The sequence below is a fragment of the Phoca vitulina genome, unplaced genomic scaffold (genome assembly GCF_004348235.1).
Source record: "Phoca vitulina isolate PV1807 unplaced genomic scaffold, GSC_HSeal_1.0 scaffold5, whole genome shotgun sequence".
NCBI lineage: Eukaryota > Metazoa > Chordata > Mammalia > Carnivora > Phocidae > Phoca > Phoca vitulina.
In genome coordinates, this window is record NW_022589708.1 from 12,999,178 (window position 1) to 13,021,818 (window position 22,641).

Consider the following 22,641-nt stretch of genomic DNA (forward strand, 5'->3'; position numbering starts at 1 on the left):
AACATACGGTGGCACTGGCCCACTTAAACAACGAAGTCCCAGGACATCGCAGTTATGTTATGAGACCACAAATCTCTAGAGATCAAAGAAAATTTGTCCGAAGGAAGAATAAAGGTGGAAGGTGCTTGGAAAGAAACCCTAAAGGCAACTCACAAAACCGTGGGCGGGTGGAAGGGAGAGGGAAATCCAGCTTCCGATGCTGGGAACTAGACAAGAAAAAGAGGACTAAATGGAAGTGGAAAGGCAAGAGAAGACACACATTTCAAAAGGAGAGGATGGGGGAGGGAGGGAAAGACGAGGACAGGAGAGAAACAGAGGTGATGGGTCAGGGAGCAGCTGGGGTTTGGGGCACCAGGAGGGCTAGGCTGGGTGGAGACCGAGATTGGAAGGGCGGGGGAGGATCCCACCGGGAGAAAGCGGGAAAGGGGCGAGGGGAACCCCGGGCCCGCCCCACACCCCACATCCCTCCCCGCCGCCCGGCTTCCCCATCTGGGCGGGGGCAGCGTGTCAGGAGTGGCCGCACGTGTGTGCGAGGGGTGGCGGGGTGGTAACTGGCGCCGGGCGCCGCGGGGACAAGGGCCGGAAGGGCCCGGGGGCACGGCCAGGAGCCGCGGGCCGCCTCACACGTGGGCTGCGCTGCCGCCGCCCGGCCCGGCCTGCGCGGCCACGGCTGAGCAGCCGAGGCCCGGCGGGGCGGCGTCGGGGGAAGGGCTGCGCGCCGGCCGGGGCGCGGAGTCGGGGGTGGCGAGCTCGGTTACCTCTGCCTGTTTCCGGACCACATTGTCGGGGCTGAGCAGGTTTCCCAGGAGCAGGTAGAACTGTTGCTGCTCCGCCGCGGCCGCCGCCATTGCGCTAGGCGTGTGAGAGAGAAGGAGGGAGGGGAGACAGGAGCCGTGAGGCGCGCTGGCGGGCCGGCGGGAGGGGTGGGGGCGGGCCCAGCGCGGGGACCTGCACCAGCGGCGGCGCGGGGCTGGGGGGGGGGGGGGCCGGGCGGGAAAGGGCGGGGCAAAGGGGAAAGGGGAGGATGGGGCGGGGCCTCGCGACCCCTCACCCCGCCGCGGCCCCCAGCGCCAGCTTCTCATTGGCTCTGGGCGCGGGAGGCGGGGCCGAGGCCGCCTCCTCCGGGGCCGCGCCGATTGGCCACGCACCCTGCAGTGCCGTCACTGGCGACTCGCGGCGGGCAGCCCGGCTAGTCGCGGGCGAGGTGGGGCGGGGACTTTGCCGGCCAGCTGGGGCCTGGGGTGACGTCGGGAAGGTGGCGGGAGGGGCTGGCTGGCGGGCCGCGCCGCGCCGCGCCGCGCCGAGGGGCGTGAGGTCCGGCTGGGGAGGTGGGGCTAGCTTCAGAGCGCGGGAGATTTCGGCGCCGCGGGCTGTCCGGCCTCCTCCTCTGCCGCCTGCGAGCCCCTCCCGGCGGCCCGAGGAGTGCCCCCCAGCTCCAGCCCCCTAGGTCTCTGGAACCCTAAACCCCCACTCCCCTGGGAGGAGCTCCTTTGAAGCCCACTTCCCACTTAAATTCCACTCCCGGGTTCGCAGGCTTCTTCATCCTTCAGACCCTCCGACCTCCCCCGGGACTATGACTCAAGCCGCCCCTTCCTCCCGCGGTGCTCACCAGTGACTCACACCTTCGGCTTGTCCGGCAGAGGTGTTACTCAGCCCTGGGCTCTCCCGCCAGGCCTCCCCTCCCCTCTCCAGCCCAGGGTCGTCGGGAGTTGTCCACGTAGCGCATGTGCCTCCAGCCCCTCCCCACCCAGGATCCGAGACTATTCCTTGAATTCCTTGTTTTGGGGTCCCATTCTTTCAATGATCGGGAGGAGTTGGGAGAAAGAACCCCTCCCTAAAGCAACACTGGTTTGCAGAGCTGATCTAAATGTTTATGGGTTCCTACCGGTACTGAGGGGCCCAGAGACCTGATTTCAATGGCATGAACAATACACCCAATCTTCCTTTACTACTGGAGCTGCCCAAATCGGAGAAATCAATGTTTAAATCAAAGGGCACTTCTCTTGAGCCCCTACCGAGTCCAGTGTTTTGAGCTAAGGGTGATAGTGAAGAAAAGAATTCATTTTTGCCTCTAAAGGACAGTGGTAGGGAGGAGGTTCCACATTAGGTGAGAGTACTACACTTCGGGTAGCCCGTAGGGAATTTAATTTCCTATTGGCTATCCTGAAGTTCTGCTCTCTGGAAATTTACTTAAAACATTTGCTTTTAAGTGAATGATTTTAAGCTTTAGCTGTATGTTAGAATCCAGGCCAGTGGGTCCAGAATCTCTGGGCTGAGACCCTGGGATCGCTATGCAATTGTGATTGCCAGCCAAGATCTTTTAAAGGATTCTAACGAATTGGTGGAGAAAACTCCCTTAGAAAGTTTTAGCTGTGTCAGTGATGCGTTCTCCACAAGAGGTCTGCAGACTTATCTTTGTAGAATTGATGTTTCTTAGATGTGACAATTTGTTGTTCTTATGACACATTATTTCTTTAAAGATAGACCGTTATGTAGATTAATTTGGGGTAGTTCTTTTTTTTTTTTTGCTTGATATTTATTTATTTAGGTCAGCGGTGGTCATGTCTGGATTCTGAGGAGTCTTCTTCCTCACTCAAGATTATTAAGATTTTGGGAATTACTTACCAAAACCATTTTATGACTAGGTTACCAGGGAAATAAGATGACCTGTCTAGAGGCTTGCTTAGGTATGGCCTGATCTCCAGTTACTTTTTAAAAATCTGTGGTATGTGTTTTATTGGCAATGACTCTGTAGATTACATATATTTGTTTAATAATTATTAAATAATAGAAATTCCAATGTAAGTCTACAGATATGTCAAGGTAGGGAGCTTGTTTTTTTGGTGAGGCAAAGCATAAACTTATTATTTCAGGTTATAAATAAAACAAGTTAATGGTGACATCAACTGCTAGAATATGAAATGTCAGCCTACCCTTATTTTAATATGGTAAGTTTCCAGTCAAAAGGGAAGGAGATTTTTAAGGGTAAGGAATAAAGAGATCCCCAAATGGGAGAAATTTCTGTAAACTTGGGGTGATTATCAGCCATCCTGACAACTGAGACCAGTTCTGGTGTCCAGGAAGCCTCCAAAGTGGGAACTGCATTTTCAACAGCAGGCCTGCCAGTTTGGAGAGTTCCTAAATGCTCAGCCTTTTGGAATTTATGGCACTTAGAAACCCATTTCCCATGGAGAGAGTCCTGTTTGTTTTATGAGTATTATCTCCCCATAAGAAAATAGCTCGGATATTGTATAATGGCAGCCCACAGGAATATAGGTTTATTTCCCAACGAGATTAGATGTTGGAAGGTAAAGAACCTTGAACTTGAGTTGAGTGAATTTGGGTATTTGGTCTCTTACTACTTATGTGCACATGAGTGAGCACTTAATGTCTCTAAGCCTCGATTTTTCATCTATAAAATGGAATAATAATGGCTGTTAAGGTATGATATTAATCACAACAGTTCTGACATTAAATTATAATTGGAAATGAAATGGAGGGGTGGAAAACCTTAAGTTTTGTTCACTCCCGATTAGCTGTCATTGCTTTGGCCCAGTTAACTGTGAACAGCCAGCTCCTGATACCTTTCACTTCAGCTTATTAGACCTGACCCTACCTCTATTAAATACTGGGGGCATATTTGCTCAGAGCATTTACAACCCCTTGTGAAAAAGGGTGAGGTTGGGAAAATGGAAGACTTGAAGTTTCTCTCAACTAGGACATGAAATCTAGGTAATTTAGTTTTTTTCTTTTTTTTTAAGATTTATTTATTTTAGAGATAGAGGGAGTGGGGAGAGGGGCAGATGGAGAGAATCTTTAAGCAGACTCCCCGCTGAGTGCAGAGCCCCACATGGGGCTTGGGGCTCGATCTCACAAACCCTGAGGTCATGACCTGAGCCAAAATCGAGAGTTGGTGCTTAATTGACTGAGCCACCAAGGTGCTCTGGTAATTTGGGATTTTTGATGTTCGTCAGAAGGTACTGCACAGCCTGGTCATGACCTATTTATCATAATACAGGAGGCAAGACTCCTTAACGAGAGAGCATCAGAATCTTCTTCAGGTACTGCTCTTGGTTTTATGGGTTTTCATGTTAATGGGAGTGGTTGGAGAAGTTAGGCTTTTAAAAACCCTGCGAAAGCTTCTCTCAGCTGGAGTAGAATTTGGTCTTGTCTGTCATTTCTGGTTTATTGGATGCTGAGTGTAAATAAAATAAGATTCTCCCAAATGAGCAATCTGTAAATTTTTAAAAGTTGCCCCAGGACTCCAAAAGAACCTCAACTACTTGTCCTGGTAGTTGTAAGCACATGTGCTCTCTGTATCACAACTTATTATGAGGGTCAGTTTAAATAATATAAATGAAAATATTATAATCTATAACTATACAGATATGAGGTGATGGTATTCTTTACAGGTGTTTGTATTAATAGTTAACTTGGTACAATGAAAAAAGTTGGCTTTGTTTTTTCATTTGTAAAAGGGGAATAACACTTCTTCATAGGGGTATTGTAAAAGTTAGGATAATATTTGTAAATGCTCATGGCATGGTGTCTGTATAGTACTCAATAATTATCAGCTATTATTAATTAGACGGATTTTAGGATTAAATAAGGAATAGACCTCAGACAGCTACATGTGATATGGATGTATGCATCACACTGTGTGTGTAGAAAGTGTATCTGTATATTTTCTGTTAGTCTCCCTCCCAATTATGCAGAATAAAATAGTACATTGATGGATTAAGGATAGTTAATAGGCATTGGACTGATAAATAAGATTTCTAACTCTTTCTAATATTGATGCTATTTGTTGCTTAGATAAGAGCCAGCAAAAGAGATGAGAACTGTTGAGAAAAGTTGTTTGCTGAAAATAAAATGCTGAACTGTTTACATTTCTTCAGCTGCTTTTTATCAAGACTTTCAAACCCCAGTCTGAAGCTGTCTGTTACAGTGAGAGCATGCCAACCAGGGGCAAGTGAAACCTTCATATTCCCAAAGGCTACTGCACACAATAGTCAGCAAATTGTTAAATTGAACACAAGCAGGGGATATTTGGATTCAATTAGTTTCTTTTGCTCTTTCTCTGTTTCTCTCTCTCATAGTTTTATATATGAAAATTACTGAATTCTGCAGGTTTTTGGATACATTTTAGGGAGGTGTAGAGTTTGGAGGCTAGGATCACAGGCTCCAAGAGCCAGCCAGAATGAGAAATCAAATAATGACTTGACAACTTGCATGCTGTGATCTTGCCCAAGTTAATTAAACTTTCTCAGCCCCAGTTCCCTCTTCTATGAAATGGAGATAACAGAAGTACCTTCCACCATGTGTTAAAATACTTGGCATAGTGCCTAGCACAGAGTAAATGCTTAATGTTAGTTGTCATTAATAAATGTCATCAGTAAATGTTAGCTGTCATTACTGATTCAGATTGAAACCTCCAAGATTTGTAAATTTAATTCTGATTGTACATCTACTTGTTAGGTTATTATGTTTTTATACTCCTATTATATAAGCAGTCATGCTATTGCAATGTATAATAAATTGTGGTTAAGAAAAAATTATTTAAGTTTGATGTGATCAAAATAGAGCATTTTAAGGCCATTTTCAGTTTTAAATGCTATAGTTCTTTGTCCAGAGTGGTAGCCACTAGCCATTGTGGTTATTGATCACTTGAAATGTAGCTAGTTTGAAATTAAGTGTGCTTTAAGAGTAAGGTGCAGACTAAATTTCAGAGACTTAGTAGAAAATTAAGAATAACAATTTTGGGGTGCCTGGCTGGGTCAGTCGGTTAAGTGTCCAACTCTTGATTTCGGCTCAGGTCATGATCTCAGGGTTGTAAGATGGAGCCCTGAGTCTGGCTCTGTGCTCAGAGGGGAGTCAGCTTGAGATTCTCTCTCTCCCTCTCCCTCTGCCTCTCCCACTCCTGCTCTCTCTCTTATTTATTTGAGAGAGAGAAAGAGAGCGCGCATGAAGGGGGAGGGACAGAGAGAGAGGGAGAAGCAGACTCTCTGCTGAGATCCCAGGTCCCTGGGATCATGACCTGAGCCGAAGACAGATGCTTAACCGACTGAGCCACCCAGGTGCCCTAAATAAATAAATCTTAAAAAAAGGAATAATTAACAGTTTTATGTTGATCACATGCAGAAATGATAACATACTGGGTTAAATAAAATATGTTAATTATACTTATTAATAAGTGATAATTATTAACTACATTAACAATTTTTCCGTTTTTACTTTTAAAAATATGACTGTTAGAAACTTTAAAATTACATGTGTGACTTGCATTTGTGGTTCACATGTTATTTCTATTCAACAGTACTTCGCTAGAGAGTAAAATAACCAACTAGCTATACGCAAGTGTCCTACATACTTTGTTAATTTAGATTTAGGAAGTGACTTGTCAACAAAGTGAAAATAAGTTACCTTATAGTGCTTTCTGTTGCTTCCAGTTTTCCGACTTGATTCTCAGGGATTTGGAGACATGGTACAGTACTTCCTGAGCAGTGTTCCTTGCTTAGGAATTTCCTTTCCCTGCTGGTTGGACATTAAAGAGATTTGTGAACCTCTAGAAAGTAAGACTCCAAATTTGATCCTCTAGAATAAATCCTTATAAGTTAAGTCAAGAACTAGTTAAGAGCTGGGGGAAAGAAGAACTCTTTTTATTTTTTATTTTTTTAATGTTGATTTTCATTTAAATGTGGTGAATGGTTTAAAAGCCATCATTCACACCTGAAATAAAAATATACATAGCAGAAGAATTTAGTTTTAAGTGTTTTTCTGTAGAACAAGGTAGGTTGAAAGTAAAAGGACGGAAAAAGATATCCCATGTAAACAGTATCCAAAAGAGAGCCAAAATGGCTATCCTGTATCAGACAAAATAGATTTTAAGATAAAATTATCTAAGACAAAGTAGGATATTTTATTATGATCAAAGGGTCAATCAGCCAGGAAGACACAGCAGTTACATATACACGTACCTACCAACAGAGCCCCAAAATACATGAAGCAAAACTTGACAGAACTGAAGGGAGAAATTCAACAAAATAGTTGGAGACTTCAATCTCCACTCTTTTTGTGTGTGTGTGTGGAAATTTATTTTATTTCCTCCAGATAAATTCTCCCTTATGACAAGGTATAGAATGACATACATGAATGATGAGCAATCCTAAATTTAGTTTATCCCATAAAACAAGAAATGGTTCGCTCTCATTAATCCCTTAGCTGAAGTTACAACACTTAACAGTATGCAAATGGCAGTGACCATTTTATATTTAGGAAATCGGACACGGCAAAGTGATCATCTTTTCCTTGGGTCACAAGCTGAGCAAGTAACAGCAAAAGACATAGCTCTCTTAAGCACCACTGGGATGCAATTACCCCAGCAGAACATCACTGCGTCTGATTTATTACAGAGTACTCTGAGGAAGACCTTGGCTCCCACTTTCTTCATCCCTTCAGATGCCTTAAATAAGGCTTTTACTTAAATACCATGTACAAAATACCTGTACATGAATTTTTTAATGTTATATTGTGCCATTTTTCTTAGTCCTATGAGGATGAAAGGTAACTCAGTAGTGGGTTGAGATTTGCTATGTATCTTCAATACTAAGATAAAATTAAAATTATACCAGGCACATTTTGGCAGTTAGTGTAAACCCAGCATTAACGAGATACATGCCAAAAGATGTTTGCTTCCAAGACAGTGAAAATGGGTGCATGGGGGCCTATATCCAAACTAATGCTTCAAACTTCCCTCTGATTTCGACGAGTGTCATTATCAGTTTGGCACTTTGATTACCTATGAACAGGAACTTCCTTACACTGCTATATTCATCCTCGCTCTGCCTTAGTATAAAGTTGGAGATGGCCTTTGGTCACCTCCCCTTTATCAACTGATCTCTTTTATGCACCTCCAGGATACTGATCTACGTGGCTCAATCTGAGCTAAGCGGGCAGAGTAGAGCAGGACGGCTTTTCCACCCACTCCTTAATCAGTTGGTGGGCAATGGCTAACTTAGGGGGCAACCAGAATGTCCCATACTGTTGCTGAGTATATGGATTGTTTTTCCTCAGGGCTGTGGCTACCTCATCATGACTGAACCAGCCAGCTGCCTCTAGTTCTTTCAAGTTCACCTGGATCTCTGTCTGCCCTGCTTGCACAGTTGCATGACAAGCAATCATGAGTGAGCTATTAGGAAAGGGCCAGTGCTGGGATGCAGAGTACTGCAGTCTTTCCACCTCCAATCCCACCTCTTCTGCAACTTCTCTCCGGACAGCCTCTTCTAGACTTTCACCTATATCACAAAAACCTGCCAAGACAGAATACATTCCCTTGGGAGAGGAACTCTGGCGGGCAAGCAGACATCGAGTCCCATCTGACACCAGAGTGATCACCCCAGGAGCCATCTGTGGATAATAGAGAATCTTATTGGAAGGGCACACACGCTTGCTGCCAGCCATATTCTTCTTGGTGGGCTGCCTGCTTCTGCTACAGTACTGATGAGCATCATGCCAACGGAGAAGAGCCTGAGCCGTGGTCAGCAAGGAGGCATCCTTTGTATTCAGCTGAAAGAGCCTTCCTCAGCTCAGTGAAAGAGCCCTTGAGCTCTGTCTCCATTTCTGGTTTCTGTAAGGAAGCATTTATGGAAGAGGAGCTTTTTAGACCTAGATCCAGAGCAAACCACGCTTCATGCTGTTCAGAGCATCCAGTCAGCACAGAGTCTTCTATTCTTTGTGTGTCCTGTCCAAACCTTGCCAGGAGCCTTTCCAACTCTAGTAGGCTATGCCTGGAGGCCTGGTATTGGTGTCCCGATTTCTGAAGCAAAGGAGCCAGGCTATGAAAGAGATAAAATGCTCCTGTCTGCTGGGCTTTTTTACATGCATCATCATCTTCCTTCAGTTCAAATAAATACCGAGTCTTAGTGACATAAGTTGACAGCAGCCTAAAGTACCAAAAAGAGTTTCTCCTGCAGGCAATTCCACAATACAGGGACATTGTCAGGTCTTTGAATTCTGTTGGGGGAGGGTGCCTTCCTAGGCCTCAAGAATCAGCAGAAACCAGGGAACTCCTCTCAATCTCCACTCTTAATAATGGATAGGACCTCTAGGCAGAAGATGAACAACAAACAGAAGACATGAAGAACACTATACACCATCTAGACCTAACAAACATCTGTAGGACACACCATCCAACAACAACAGGATACATATTCTTCTCAAGTGCACAGGGAACATTCTCCAGAAGAGATCACATGTTGGGCCATAAAACAAGTCTTGGTAGATTTAAAAAGACTCAAATCATACAAAGTATGTTCTCCATCCTCAGTGAAATGAAATTCGAAATCAAGAACAAAAGGAAATCTGAGGAATTCACAAAAAAGTGGGCCAGCATCCCTTCTAAATAACAAATGGGTTGAAGAAGGAATCACAAGAGAAATTAGGAAATACTTTAAGATGAATGAAAAAACCACAGGAGACCAAAACTTAAGGGATACAGTGAAAGCAGTGCTCTTGGGAAACTTCAGAGTTGCAAACATCTTTGGTAAAAAAGAAAAGAGAGCTCAAATCAATAATGTCACCCAGTTTCTTCAAAACTAGAGAAAGGGCAAACTAAACCCAAGCAAGCAGAAGAGATAATACAACCGAGAAAGGAAATAAGTGAAATGAGAATTAAAAAACCAAGAGGAAAAAAAGCTGTTCCTTTGAAAAGATCAACAAAATTGACAAACCTTTAGCTAGATCAAGAAAAAAAAACTGAATTACTAAAATTAAAAATAAAAGGGGCTATTAATACCGAACTTTCTGGAATAAAAAAATTATAATGAAATGCTATGAACAGTTGTATGCTAACAAATTAGATAACATGGATGAAATGGAAATCCCTAAAAAGTCACAACTACAAAATGAAATCGAGAAGAAATAGAAAATCTGAATAGTGGGGTGCCTGGGTGGCTCAGTTGGCTAAGTGTCCAACTCTTGATTTCGGCTCAGGTCATGATCTTAGGGTCCTGAGATGGAGTCCCACATCCAGCTCCATGCTCAGTGTGGAGTCTACTTGTCCCTCTCCCTCTGCTCCTCCCCCTGCTTCCTTGCTCCTGCTCTCTTTCTCAAACAAATAAATAGAATCTTAAAAAAAGTAAAGAAAATCTGAATAGACCCATAACAAGCAGAGAGACTGAATTAGTAATAAAATTTCCCACAAAATTCCAGGGCTAGATGGCCTTATTGGGGAATTTTACCAAACATTTAAAGAAGAATTAATACCAATCCTTTCTAAGGTCTTCCAAAAACTAGAAGCAGAGTGAATATTTATTCTATGAGGCCAGTTTTAACTTGATACCAAAACCAAAGACATCACAAGGAAACTGCATACCAACATAAATATTGATGCAAAAATTCTCAACAAAATCCTAGCATACTGCATTCAGCAACATATAAAAAGAATCATATATCATGACTAGGTGGGATTTATCCTAGGAATGTGAAGTTGGTATAACATAAGAAAATCAATCAATGTAATATACCATATTAATGGAATAAAGTATAAAGACCACATGATCATCGAAATTGATGCAGAAAAAACCTTTGACAGAATCCAACACTCTTTCACGATAAAAACACTCAACAGACTAGGAATAGAAGGCAACTTCCTAAAATTTCCATCTATGAAAAACCCACAGCTAATATCATACTTACTGGGGTAAAAAATGAATGCTTTCTTCCTGAGATCAAGAAAAAGACAAGAATGTCCATTGTCATCATTTCTATTCAACATTATACTGGAGAGTCACAGATGGTATGGTCTTGTATAGAGAAAATCCTGATGAATCCACAAAAATTTTATTAAAACAAATAAATGAATTCAGCAAGGTTGCAGGATACAAGATTAATACACAGAAATCATGTATCATGTACTAGCAATGAACAATCAAAAAATGAAATAAAAAATCTCTACGATAGCATCAAAAAATAATAAAATACTCAGAGCAAGTTTAACAAACATATAAGACTTATACACCAAAAATTATAAAACATGGCTAAAGAAATTTAGAAATATCTGAATAAATGGAAAGACATTCCATGTGCATGAATTGGAAGACTTAATATTAAGATGGCAATACTCCCCAAACTGATCTACAGATTTAAGCAATACCTATCAAAATTTCAACTGCTTTTTTTCTTCAGAAAAAGCTGATCCTAAAATTCATATGAATTGCAAGAGACTACACATAGCCAAAATAATCTCAAACCAAACAAAAGTTGAAAGACTCACACCTTGATTTTAAAGCTTATTATAAAGCTACACTGTGATACTGGCATAATGATAGACACAAAGATCAGTGAACTTGAATGAGGACTTCAGAAATAAACCTTATATTTGTGGTCAATTGATTTTTGAGAAGGGTGCTATGATGGTTGATTTTAGGTTTCAGCTTGGCTAGGCTATGGTGCCCAGTTGTTTGGTCAAACACTAGATGTTTCTGTGAAGATGTTTGTAGATGTGATTAACATTTACAATCAGTTGGCTCTAAGTAGATTACCCTCCATAATGGGTGGGTCTCATCTAACCAGTGGAAAGCCTTTATAGCAAAGGCAGGTTTCCAGAGGAAGAAGCATTTCTGCTTCAGGACATAGAAACACCTTTTGGCTTGGTCTGCAAATTTCAGACTCCATACTGCAAAATCAACTCTTGCCTGAATTTACACTTGCTGTCCTGCCCTAAGGATTTCAGACATGCCAGTCCCCATAATCACATGAGCTAGTTCCTTAAAATAGATCTCTTTATATATATCCTATTGGTTCATTTTCTCTGGAGAACCCTGACAAATACAGGTGCCAAGGCCATTCATGCAAAAGAACAGTCTTCTCAACAAATGTTGCTGGTACAACTGGATATCCACATGCAAAAGAATGAAGCTGAACTGCTACCTTGTACCATATGCGAATCTCAAAATGGGGCATAGACCTAAATATAGGAGATAAAACTGTAAAATTCTTAGAAGAAAGCATAAGGCCTTTGATTAGGCAATGGTTTCTTAGATATGGCACCAAAATTACAAAAGACAAAAAAAGAGGAAAGATAAATTGGACTTCATCAAAATTAAAAACTTCCGTGCTTCAAAGGAAACCATCAAGAGAGTGAAAAGACAACCCATAGAATGGGAGAGAATATTTGCTCATCCTATATCTGATAAGAGACTTGTATCCAGAATATATAATGAACTGTTACACTCAATAACGAAAAGACACCCGATTAAAAAGTAGGCAAAACAGACATTTGAATAGACCTTTCCCCACAAAAGATACATGAATGCAAATGGCTAGAGAGTATGTTAAAAATGTTCAACATCATTAGTCATTAGGGAAATATAAGTCAAAAGCAAAAAAGGGTATACTGCTAGGATAACTATAATAAAAAAGACAATAGCAAGTATTGATGAGGATGTGGAGAAATTGGGACCCCTCATCCTGGACCCCGGGCACATTGCTGATCAGACCATAAAATGGTGCAGTCAAGCTGACAAACAGTTTGGCAGTTCTTCAAAAGTTATGCAAAAAGTTACCATATGACCCAGCAATTCTACTAAATACATGCTCAAGAGAAATGGAAACATATGTCTACACAAAAACTTTTACATGAATGTTCATAGCAACATTATTCATGATAGCCAAAACGTGGAAATAATCCAAAATATCCATAAACTGATGAATAGACAGACAAAATGTGGCATATCTATTTGGCAATAAAAGGAACAAAGTACTGATACATATTGCAACAGGGATGAACCTTAAAAATATTATGCCAAGTGAAAGAAGCCAGACACAAAAAGTCACATATTTTTTGGTTCCATTTATGTGAAATGTCCAGAAGCAGCCAATCCATAGACACAGAAAGTAGATTCGTGTTTGCCAGGGGCCTGGAGGGGAAGGGAGGGAAGGTGGAGTGACTGCTAGTTTCTTTTTGGGGCAATGAAGATGTTCTGGAATGTGACAGTGGTGATGGATGCGAAACTCTATGAGTAAACAACTGTATATCTAAAAAGTGTGAACTTTATGGTACGTGAATGATACCTCAAAAAACTGTTATTTTAAAAACTGTTTTTCCTTAGTGATCTGAAGGAAATTGATCCAGACCTCAATTACTATTTTTTTTCCTATTTTCACACTGTTTTTAATTCAATTCAGAATACACGGATGATAGCATTCCTCACCTTCAAACCTGATCATTCCTAAGCCATTATTTTGGAGGAAAGGGACTAGAGAGATACTGATATGATTTAGTCTATCTATTTTCCTCTCCATGCATTTGCTATTTATAGCAAGCATCTCACAGTTTGGATACTATGATGTGCACATTTTACCTCATGCATTATGATGGCATTCACATGGAATATCAATTGTGACATCAATCTACAACTCAAATTTTCATGTACTGGCAGGAGAGAGTTTTAGCTGTCTGTAGTTAATGAAGTAGAAACAAAAGGAACCTCATAATATAGTTCATACTCTTTAATTCCATCCACACTATGTGTTGTACTGCTTTATGCCACGCTTTACTCTGTTAGCATTTTTTTTTTAACATTTTACTTATTCACTTATTTAGCAAATATTTATTGGGCACTTTCTCGGCAGTGGGCACTCCTTGTGGGGATTCAGTAGTGAGCAGGACTGGGTTCCCAACTTCATGGAGCTTATCTTTTAGAAGAAGCCAGACAATAAAAAAGTCAACTGAGTAGATTAGATAACTCATATGGTGACCAGTGAAAGGAAGACAGTGGGTCAAGAATGACTGGGTGGAGTTGGGTGCTACGTTGGGGGAGATACTTGAGCAGAGACTTAAAAGATGAGACGATTAAAGAAATGGGAGAAATTCCTATTTCCAGCAGAGGACACAGCAAGTGTAAAAGTCCCAAGACAAAATGGAGTCTGGTGTATTCCAGGGAGGAAAGAAGAGTACAGCCAGAGAGGAGTAAGCCATGAGGGGAGGGCTGAGAGGCAAACCGGGGCCAGATCGCCGGGGGCATTGTAATCCTTCAGTAGTATGACTTATTCTAAGTGGAACGGGTTAAGTAAGGGATATGACTGGTTTTAACAGATCATTTAACATTTAAACAGTTATAAAAGGTGATTTTGGAGTAATATAGAAAACAGTAGGAGGGAGTGAGGAGGCTGGGGGAGCATGAGGAGGTCACTGTGGTACTCCAGGCCAGAGAATAAGGTGGCTTGGACTACAGCAATTGACAGTGTCCAGAGTGGTCTGATCGAGATAGTTGGCTTTCCGAAATAGAGCAGGATGTAGGGTGCAGAGGCAGATCCAAGTTTTGTGGGACCTGAAACCTAACACAATTTGAGGCCCCTCTATAAGAAAAACGAAACACCGAACATAAAATGAGGTCCTCTGGAGGGGCTTCGTGCGAGCGAAAGATCTGGAAGTTTAAGCTTCTCGAGCTCCGTGGTGAATCCTCCTCTGGAGGAAGTGAGATAGAGAAGTCGAGGCTGCCTAGGATTTGGGTCTGAGCAACGACAATGCCACTAAAATGAGGATGTGTGTGGGGTAAGTTCTGGCGAGAAGAAATTGAGAGGCGAGTTTCATTCATGGTAAGTTTGAGATGCCTAGGAGACATCCAAGTGGGGGATGTCCAGCAAGCAGTTGGACAGGGATGCCTGGAGCTCAGGAAGAGGGTGGGGCTGGAAATACCAATTGAGGCATCATATTCATGGCATTTAAGGCTGTGGAAATGGATGGCATCACCTGGGGAAGAGACAAGAGGGTTAAGGACTCAGCCCTGAGACATCCCAACATTTAAGAGGCCAGGCAGAGGAGGTTTATTATTTTTTTAAATTTTTTTTATTATGTTATGATAATCACCATACATTACATCATTAGTTTTTGATGTACACCATGATTCATTGTTTGCGTATAACACCCAGTGCTCCATGCAGAACGTGCCCTCCTTAATACCCATCACCAGGCTAACCCATCCCCCCACCCCCCTCCCCTCTAGAACCCTCAGTTTGTTTCTCAGAGTCCATCGTCTCTCATGGTTCGTCTGCAGAGGAGGTTTATAATTTACACATAATATAAATATAATCCTAAGGGGGAACCGATGGTAGTACATTGAACATGATTAGTCATCTTAAATTCTAATTCCCTTTTGATCTCAGGTTGGCAAGGGACTGACACCTAGGAATCCACTAATTAATGTCAAGATAGTTGGAAGAACAAGTAGGCACAGATGTTAAAGAAAAAGTCAATCCTATAACATTTTATTTGAAAGGATTATTTTTTATCTGTATTTTTTTTGTACTTCAGGAGTAATAGTATTTATTTGGTGCTAAGGAAATACTATTTTCTCTAAATTTTCTTCAGCTACTCAGCTCTCTTACCATCTAATCTACCTCTCTACCTCTCACTTAGAAACAAGGCTATAACAATATGGAATTAAAATAATTATTTAAAGACATTAGTTCAAACTAATACGGAGATGTCAGATGCTGTCCTCCCATCTCAATAGAAGTGTGTATCTAATTAGCTTTATGCTGACGTTTTTGCTCTATTATCAAAGAGATAATAGTTCCTGCCCTTTTAAAGAATGTGGGAAGGGAGTGGGGAAAAGCAGGAATGTGTTTTAAGCTCTCAGTGCCAAGTAAAATAAGAATGATACTGAAACCATGTTGTAGAAAGGCTTGTGTTACTTGGATTCAGCTGTAAGTCAAGTCTTTTCTTTTAAAACAGAACTGCCTATAGAAAATCTTGACAGAGGCACAAGCTTAAAGCTGGAATATTGATTGGTACTTGTGTCTAAATACCATCATGATAAAGGGATTCCATCGTTTCTTATTCAGGTTGGATTCAGGCAGAATCAGTTGCAGGGACTTCTTCCGGGGGCTCGGCCCATATGCCTTGACTGTTTAGTGGTTCTGAGCTTCAGAATCAGGGCTAATCTCTTCCAAGGAAAGAAAACTATTTATTCTATTTAAAAACTAGAAGAAAACGACAAGACTTAAGCTGTTAACTTGAAAAGAAGCTTTAGAGGAAAGGTATCTATAAGTGATAGTTTATAGAGTATATTAAGTCAAGGTAAGGAGATAGAAAGTGATAGTGGTCCTATTTTTAACAGGGTGGTCAGGGGAGACCTTTCTGAAGAGCGGACATTTTAACATCTGAGAAGGGACTGCTTCATGGAAATTAATTTTCTGAAAGAGCAAAGTTATTTCAAATATTAATATTAAAAATGCTCCACCGTTTTATGTATCAGATTCACAATATCCTAGCCAACAAGACTTCCCTCCCTTCTGTGTCTGAGTGCTACCCTTCTGTACATTATTTCATCAACTGTCATGTTTAACCAATGAGGCTTCAACCATGTTTTCATAAAAAAAAAAAAAAAAGATGCACTAGGGTCAGGGGATCCCGGTTCTAGTGGGAGTTCCACCACCAACCAGCTATGATCCTGAACTTGGCCCTGAAGGCTTCTCTAGGCCTCCATTTGCTCGTCTGTAAATCGGGAGTGTTGGACTCGATCCCTAGGATTATCTTCCCAGTCCCAGCATTTGAGGGTCATTAAGTCAATTATCACACTGTGTTCAAATAGGGTGATGAGTACGGAAGCCACTTAGGGATGCTCATCCTGAAAATGAAATTCCTCTGGATCTCTGAGATTTGAGGTCTTATATCACTGCCTGCTTTTCTCAAAGTTTTTTTTTTTTTTTCATTTTCCTGTCAGTCATCTGCCACTTAATGTAGCTGCCAACATAAAATGATGGCTGTCTCTGCTTGTCACCTGCTCTCATCATCTGGTTTGCCGTGCTTTGGAAACCAGGTAACCTTAAAAGGCTATGAAACAGGCACAGAGGACAGAGCAGAGCCTATAGAGTACCACCCCGCATGAGCTTTATGACAATTATTATTTGGCCGCCCAGGTATTTTTAATTTGAGGGTTCATAAGTGTGTTCCAGTTGCATAACTCTCCTAAGATGCTAACACAATGCCGTCTCCCACGACTAGAGTTATGGATGTTCCAACACATATACGTATAAGCAAGTGACAGAATAGAGCAAAACTGATCAGAAAAGTCTAAATTAATCTCTGTGTAATAAAGGCATTGCCATTGACAAGTCCCCTGCCTCTAATAGTTTTCTTTGTAATTTTGTCTTTTTTTTTTTAAGTTTTTATTTATTTATTTATTTTAGAGAGAGGGCATGTGTGAGTGGAGGAAGGGGAAGGAGGAGGAGGGGGAATCCCAGAGCTTAAAGCGGGGCTTGATTTCATGACCCTGAGATCATGACCCTGAGATCATGACCTGGGCTGAAACCAAGAGTCAGATACATAACCGACTGAGCCAGCCAGGCATCCTGACTTTTTTAGACGTAGTTAGGGGATTAAACTCTAGGAGAAGCAATTAAGTAAGGTAATCCATTAGGTTAGTAGTCTTTTTACTACTTAGTGGTTGATTTAGTTTTCCCACAATGAATATGAATTATGTTTTCCCTCATTTACTTGACTAGTGAGGTGAAAATTAAGATGAAATATACTCAGCCTCTGAGAGGACACAACCATAAGATATTTAAATATTTTTAATATTTTTAGAGGCCTAAGGTAGGACCTCTAAAGATTTTAAATAGGATTTATTTTGAGGCACTTGAGAAATTAAGAGTCTATAGGAAAGTAGGATAGAAAATCCTGGTGGACTGGATTTTGGTTAGTCGGTGAATAAATGGTGAAATGATCATGAATATCACAATTGTAGGAAAAAGTAGGACCTTTTTGTCATAAAAGAAGTAACACAATTAGCAGCGGCCAGAGACAGAACAAGGTCGGACAGCGATAGTCTTACTTAGGTACTGCAAGGATCCTGATCAGGGAGAACAGCTGTGCCCATACATGGGTCCTGGAAAGGTTTCTCCCTGGAACCACCTAAATGAAATAAAACCTCATTTCTTACTGTTTTGGGGTGGTTACACACATAATTAAGACAACGGTCTACATTCTTTTGGGCAACCCTAAACAAATTATGCTTTAAGTACATGAAAGCAGTTGACAGCTAATCTAAGAAGACACAGTGTCAAGGAACATTGAGCAGTCATGGTATTCTCATTCTTTCATTCTTGGTTTCTGTCTAGTAAGTTCTCTGTCCTTTCCCTTCCTTGTCGATACTACCATGGGGCCTCCGGAAGGTAAGAGGGCTAACAGGGCTTCCTGGATCTCACACAGAGAGACTTCTCCATCCAAAACCACCCAAATCGGTCCCTTGGTATGGATTAGGTTCTTAAAATTTTTCATCTAAATTTGAGGTTTGGGGATTACTTACAGTAGTCAGAGCTGTTCTCGGCACTGTGGTTGCTCCAGTCGTGGGATGTCATTAATCCCCAGTTCCGGCTTCATGGCTCAGAGAGGTCACCATGGAGACACTGACTGCAATTATGACCCGCTGTAGGCAAGCAGTGTCATGCTGTTGGCCTGTTTCAATTTGCCCACCGTACAAGCTTTATAGTCCATCCAGGCATTCAGATACTGTAGGTTAACCAATCTGTTCCCAAAGCCACAGAAGGCAAAGGGAGTTCTGACCTTTGGGAACACAAAACTCATGCTGTTGAGGGCTACTCAGATTGGGTACACATGTTGTCATGGACTTCAGCTTTGAAACTATAGGAGTGGTTTCCTTATCTATGGATTTCAATTCTATTCTAGTAATCAACACTAAAAAGAGAAACTGATTTCTAAAATAGATAAAGATAAATTTCTATGGAAACAAGAGAAATTCCCTATTTTTTTTTAAAGATTTTATTTATTTATTTGAGAGAGAGAGAATGAGAGACAGAGAGCACGAGAGGGAAGAGGATCAGAGGGAGAAGCAGACCCCCCGCCGAGCAGGGAGCCCGATGTGGGACTCGATCCTGGGACTCCAGGATCATGACCTGAGCTGAAGGCAGTCGCTTAACCAACTGAGCCGCCCAGGCGCCCAAGAAATTCCCTATTAAATGTATTTTTGGCAGTTTGGTTTATAGCTCAAGTTCTTATATGATATATTCACTTACCAAGTTTGGCCTAGATTGTCCTGGTCCTCCGTGACCTAGTTTTGCTACATCTAGCATTCCATCATTCTGTTTATTTATTTTTGTAATTAATTAAAGCTAAACTTTAATTAAAACTCAACTTTTTGGTTTTTAAAATTGTTTCATAGGACATGTTCAGACCCTTCTGGATGGGTCATATTTTTTATTGGTGACGTGTGAGGTCTAAGCACTTTCAAAGTCTCTGCAAATCCTGAAAGTTCCTCGGCTCCATTCCTTGCTTCTTTGTCCTCATTTCCATCACATGTTCTGATGTTTTGGCCCATAGGCAGGGGTGATGGCCGTGAGGTGTCCTCGTGGCTTTTTGCTCAAGGATCCTACCAAGAATCCAAAACCAGAACTTTTGCAGCTTAAGAATCACTGACTGAATTATAAGGTGATTATAAGATGTATGAAGAACACATTAAAAGAAAGAATTCCAGTCTTTCCTCCAACCCCTATGATACTGACAGTTGTTTTGTTTTTTAGAAGGTGCTTGCTGACCTTGGCTGCCATGGCTGAACTTCGGGCATTACAAACCTACACCAAAGACTGGATTCAGGGGAATGTCTATTGATTTGTTCAGCAGCAGGCACAACAAGTGCAAGAATAGTTGAGTAGGAAGCATCACAGTAGATAAAGGTAGGCTGGAGAATCAGGTATGGGGAGGGCTGTGATGGGTGTTTTGCATTATGGCCCTGTTTGCCTTTTATGCCACTCAGTATCTAGCCACAGATGAGCCAGAAGAGTCTTGGGTAATCAGAAAGCTCTGTGACTTGTTTTTCTTCTCCTTTCTAAAATGTAAAATTTCTAATTATCATTTAGATATTTTGCCCTTCTTCAGTTAACAATAGTTCAGATCCTTCAAGCTGTTCATGTAACCTTCATAACATTTCCTTTAATACTACTATTTGGGATGGTGGTGTGCATGTCAGTGATGGATAATATAAGTGGCCTTTTGTCTTAAAAGAAAAAAAAGAAAAACTCCTATCCTCAATTCTTAAATATTTAATAACTCATATTGTGTTCAAGTGATCAACTGTGGTGCGTTCAGCTGCCCCAGAACTGGTCATAATTTTTTTACTCTTAACTCTTAAATCTTACATCTACCCACTCACAAGTGGGTACATCCTTATTTCCTTCCTACCATCATGAGCCTTATTTTTGGGACTGTTGAGCCTACAGACTTAAAAAAAAACTTAAAAAATATTTTTGAAATGTTCACATTTAAATGAAGCAACATGATAAATTATTATAGAGATGAAGGGAAAGGCCTGGAAGCAGAGGGCTGGGTTTGCCCATCCATGGCTGTACCTTTCATGAACATGTTCGCACTGAGCCCCTGCTGAACTGCTTATCTTGAGATGCACGTTTTCATGTTACATCATTCATTTAGGGAAACAGCTCAGCTATACTCTCAGCTGGGGTTGAAGATGGATCACCTCATAATGTAATTCAGACAAAAACCGGGTTTATCTTTTCAGGCAATAATTTCAAAGTGTCATAGAAAATGAAGCATATTTGCCCACTGGCCCCTTCTGTGTCAGTTTTTGCACCAATATAGAGAGCCTGTTTTGCAGGACTCACTGCTCAAAGGGCCTTCCTGAAATGTATCTCCATGATCCTCTACTCAAAAGTTCTTCTCTGCAGGAAGTGGGGACCTTTTGACTCATTTTATCTTCAGCTTCCATTCTATGAAAATCTGACATGAGATATGAAAATTCTTGCAAACCATAGATTCATAGAACTAGAAAGAACTGGAATAAATCAAACTCATTTGATTAGGACTCATATAATTTATATAATGGAGGATTAGGTGTGAAGCAACCCAGAGATTAAGAATCTAGTATGCAGGGGGCGCCTGGGTGGCTCAGTCGTTGTGTCTGCCTTTGGCTCAGGTCATGATCCCAGGGTCCTGAGATCAAGCCCCGCATCAGGCTCCCTGCTCAGCAGGAAGCCTGCTTCTCCCTCTCCCACTCCCCCTGCTTGTGTTCCCTCTCACTGTCTCTTTCTCTCTGTCAAATAAATAAATAAAATCTTAAAAAAAAAAAAAATCTAGTCTACACTTAACCTTTCAAAAAGAAATTTTTCTGGGCTTCTGGGTGGCTCAATTGGCTGAGCGTCCAACTCTTGGTTTTGGCTCGGGTTTTGATCTCATGGGTTGTGGGATTGAGCCCTGCATCAGGCTCCTTGCTCAGTGGGGAGTCTGCTTGAGATTCTCTCCTCTGCCCCTCCCCCCTCATGCACACATGTGCGCGCTCACTTTCTCTCTCAAAATAAATAAATAAATCTTAAAAAAAAAGAAATTTTTCATGGGAAAAGGATCTGAATAGACATTTCTCCAAAGAAGATATATAAGTAACCATTAGCACATGGAAAGATGTTCAGCATCATTAGTCATCAAAGAGATGCAAAGCAAAACCACAATGAGATACCACTTCACTCACTAAAATGGTTATGATAAAAAAGTCATAATAACAGTGTTGGTGAGGATGTAGAGAAATTGGAACCCTTCTTCACTGCTGGTGGGTATACAAAATGGTGCAGCCAATTTGGAAAGCAGTCTGGCAGTTCCTTAAAAAGCTAAATAAAGAGTTACCATTTGACCCAGCTTTTCTACTTCTAGGTATATACCCAAGTGAAATAAAAGCATATGTCCACACAAGCACTTGCACATGAATATTCATAGCAGCATATTCATAAAAGCCAAAAGGTGGAAACAACCCAAATGTCTAACAACCAATGAATGGATAAGCAAAATGTGGTCTATCCATACAATGGAGTATTATTTGGCAATAAAAAGGAATAGAGTACTGATACATGGCACAAGAATGAACTTTGAAAACATTATGCTAGGGAAAGAAGACAGTCACAGAAGACTGCATGTTATATGATTCTATTTACATGTAATTTTTAGAATGGCCAATCCATAGAGACAAAGTAGATTAGTGGTTGCCTAGGGCTGGGGAAGATGGGGGTACAGAGGTTTTTTTGAGTTGATTAAAATATTCTAAAATGGGTTCCGTTTATTGTTGCACAACTATGAATATACTAAAAACCATTGTTCTATATCTATCTATCTATCTATCATCTATCTATCTATTATCTATCTATCTATCTATCTATCTATCTATCTATCTATCTATCTATCATCTATCTATCTATCTATCTTTTAAGTAGGCTCCACACCCAGCATGGAGCCCAATGCAGGGCTTGAACTCATGGCCCTGAGATCAAGACCTGAGCTGAGATCAAGAGCCAGGAGTTGGACACTTTACCAACTGAACCACCCAGGTGCCCCCAATGGTGCACTTTAAGTGGGTGAATTGTAGGTTATGTAAATTATATCTCCAGGTTTCCTAGCTCAGTTTTTGATTATACTGATTGCCAGAAAATTCTTTTTTATATTCAGCCTCACTATTTTTGCTCACTGTAATCAAAACTCATTCCTTCTTGTTTTGCTAATGACAGAGAGAAGTAAAAAAAAAAAAAAAAAAATCCTTACCTTGAATCATAATTCTAATACAAAAAGGTCATTATTAAATTATCTGTTTAGGGGAACCAATTTCAGTGTCTTTAACCTTTTCT

The 22,641-nt window shown here is 41.2% G+C and overlaps 2 protein-coding genes across 2 annotated transcripts in view; both read right to left on the minus strand.

Moving 5' to 3' along the window:
* Positions 1–848, minus strand: part of IPO5 (importin 5) — a 43,750-nt gene extending 42,902 nt beyond the window's left edge. The window contains exon 1 of the mRNA XM_032402726.1: positions 759–848. Within this exon, the coding sequence (XP_032258617.1) occupies positions 759–848 (90 nt within the window). The remainder of the gene's footprint in view (positions 1–758) is intronic.
* Positions 849–7,521: 6,673 nt separating this feature from the next.
* On the minus strand, positions 7,522–9,718 carry LOC116631276 (nucleoside diphosphate-linked moiety X motif 13-like). The gene is given in 2 exon segments (XM_032402462.1): positions 7,522–8,575; positions 8,577–9,718. Coding segments are annotated over 2 exon segments (1,050 nt in total). The 5' UTR covers positions 8,996–9,718; the 3' UTR covers positions 7,522–7,944.
* Positions 9,719–22,641: the final 12,923 nt, after the last annotated feature.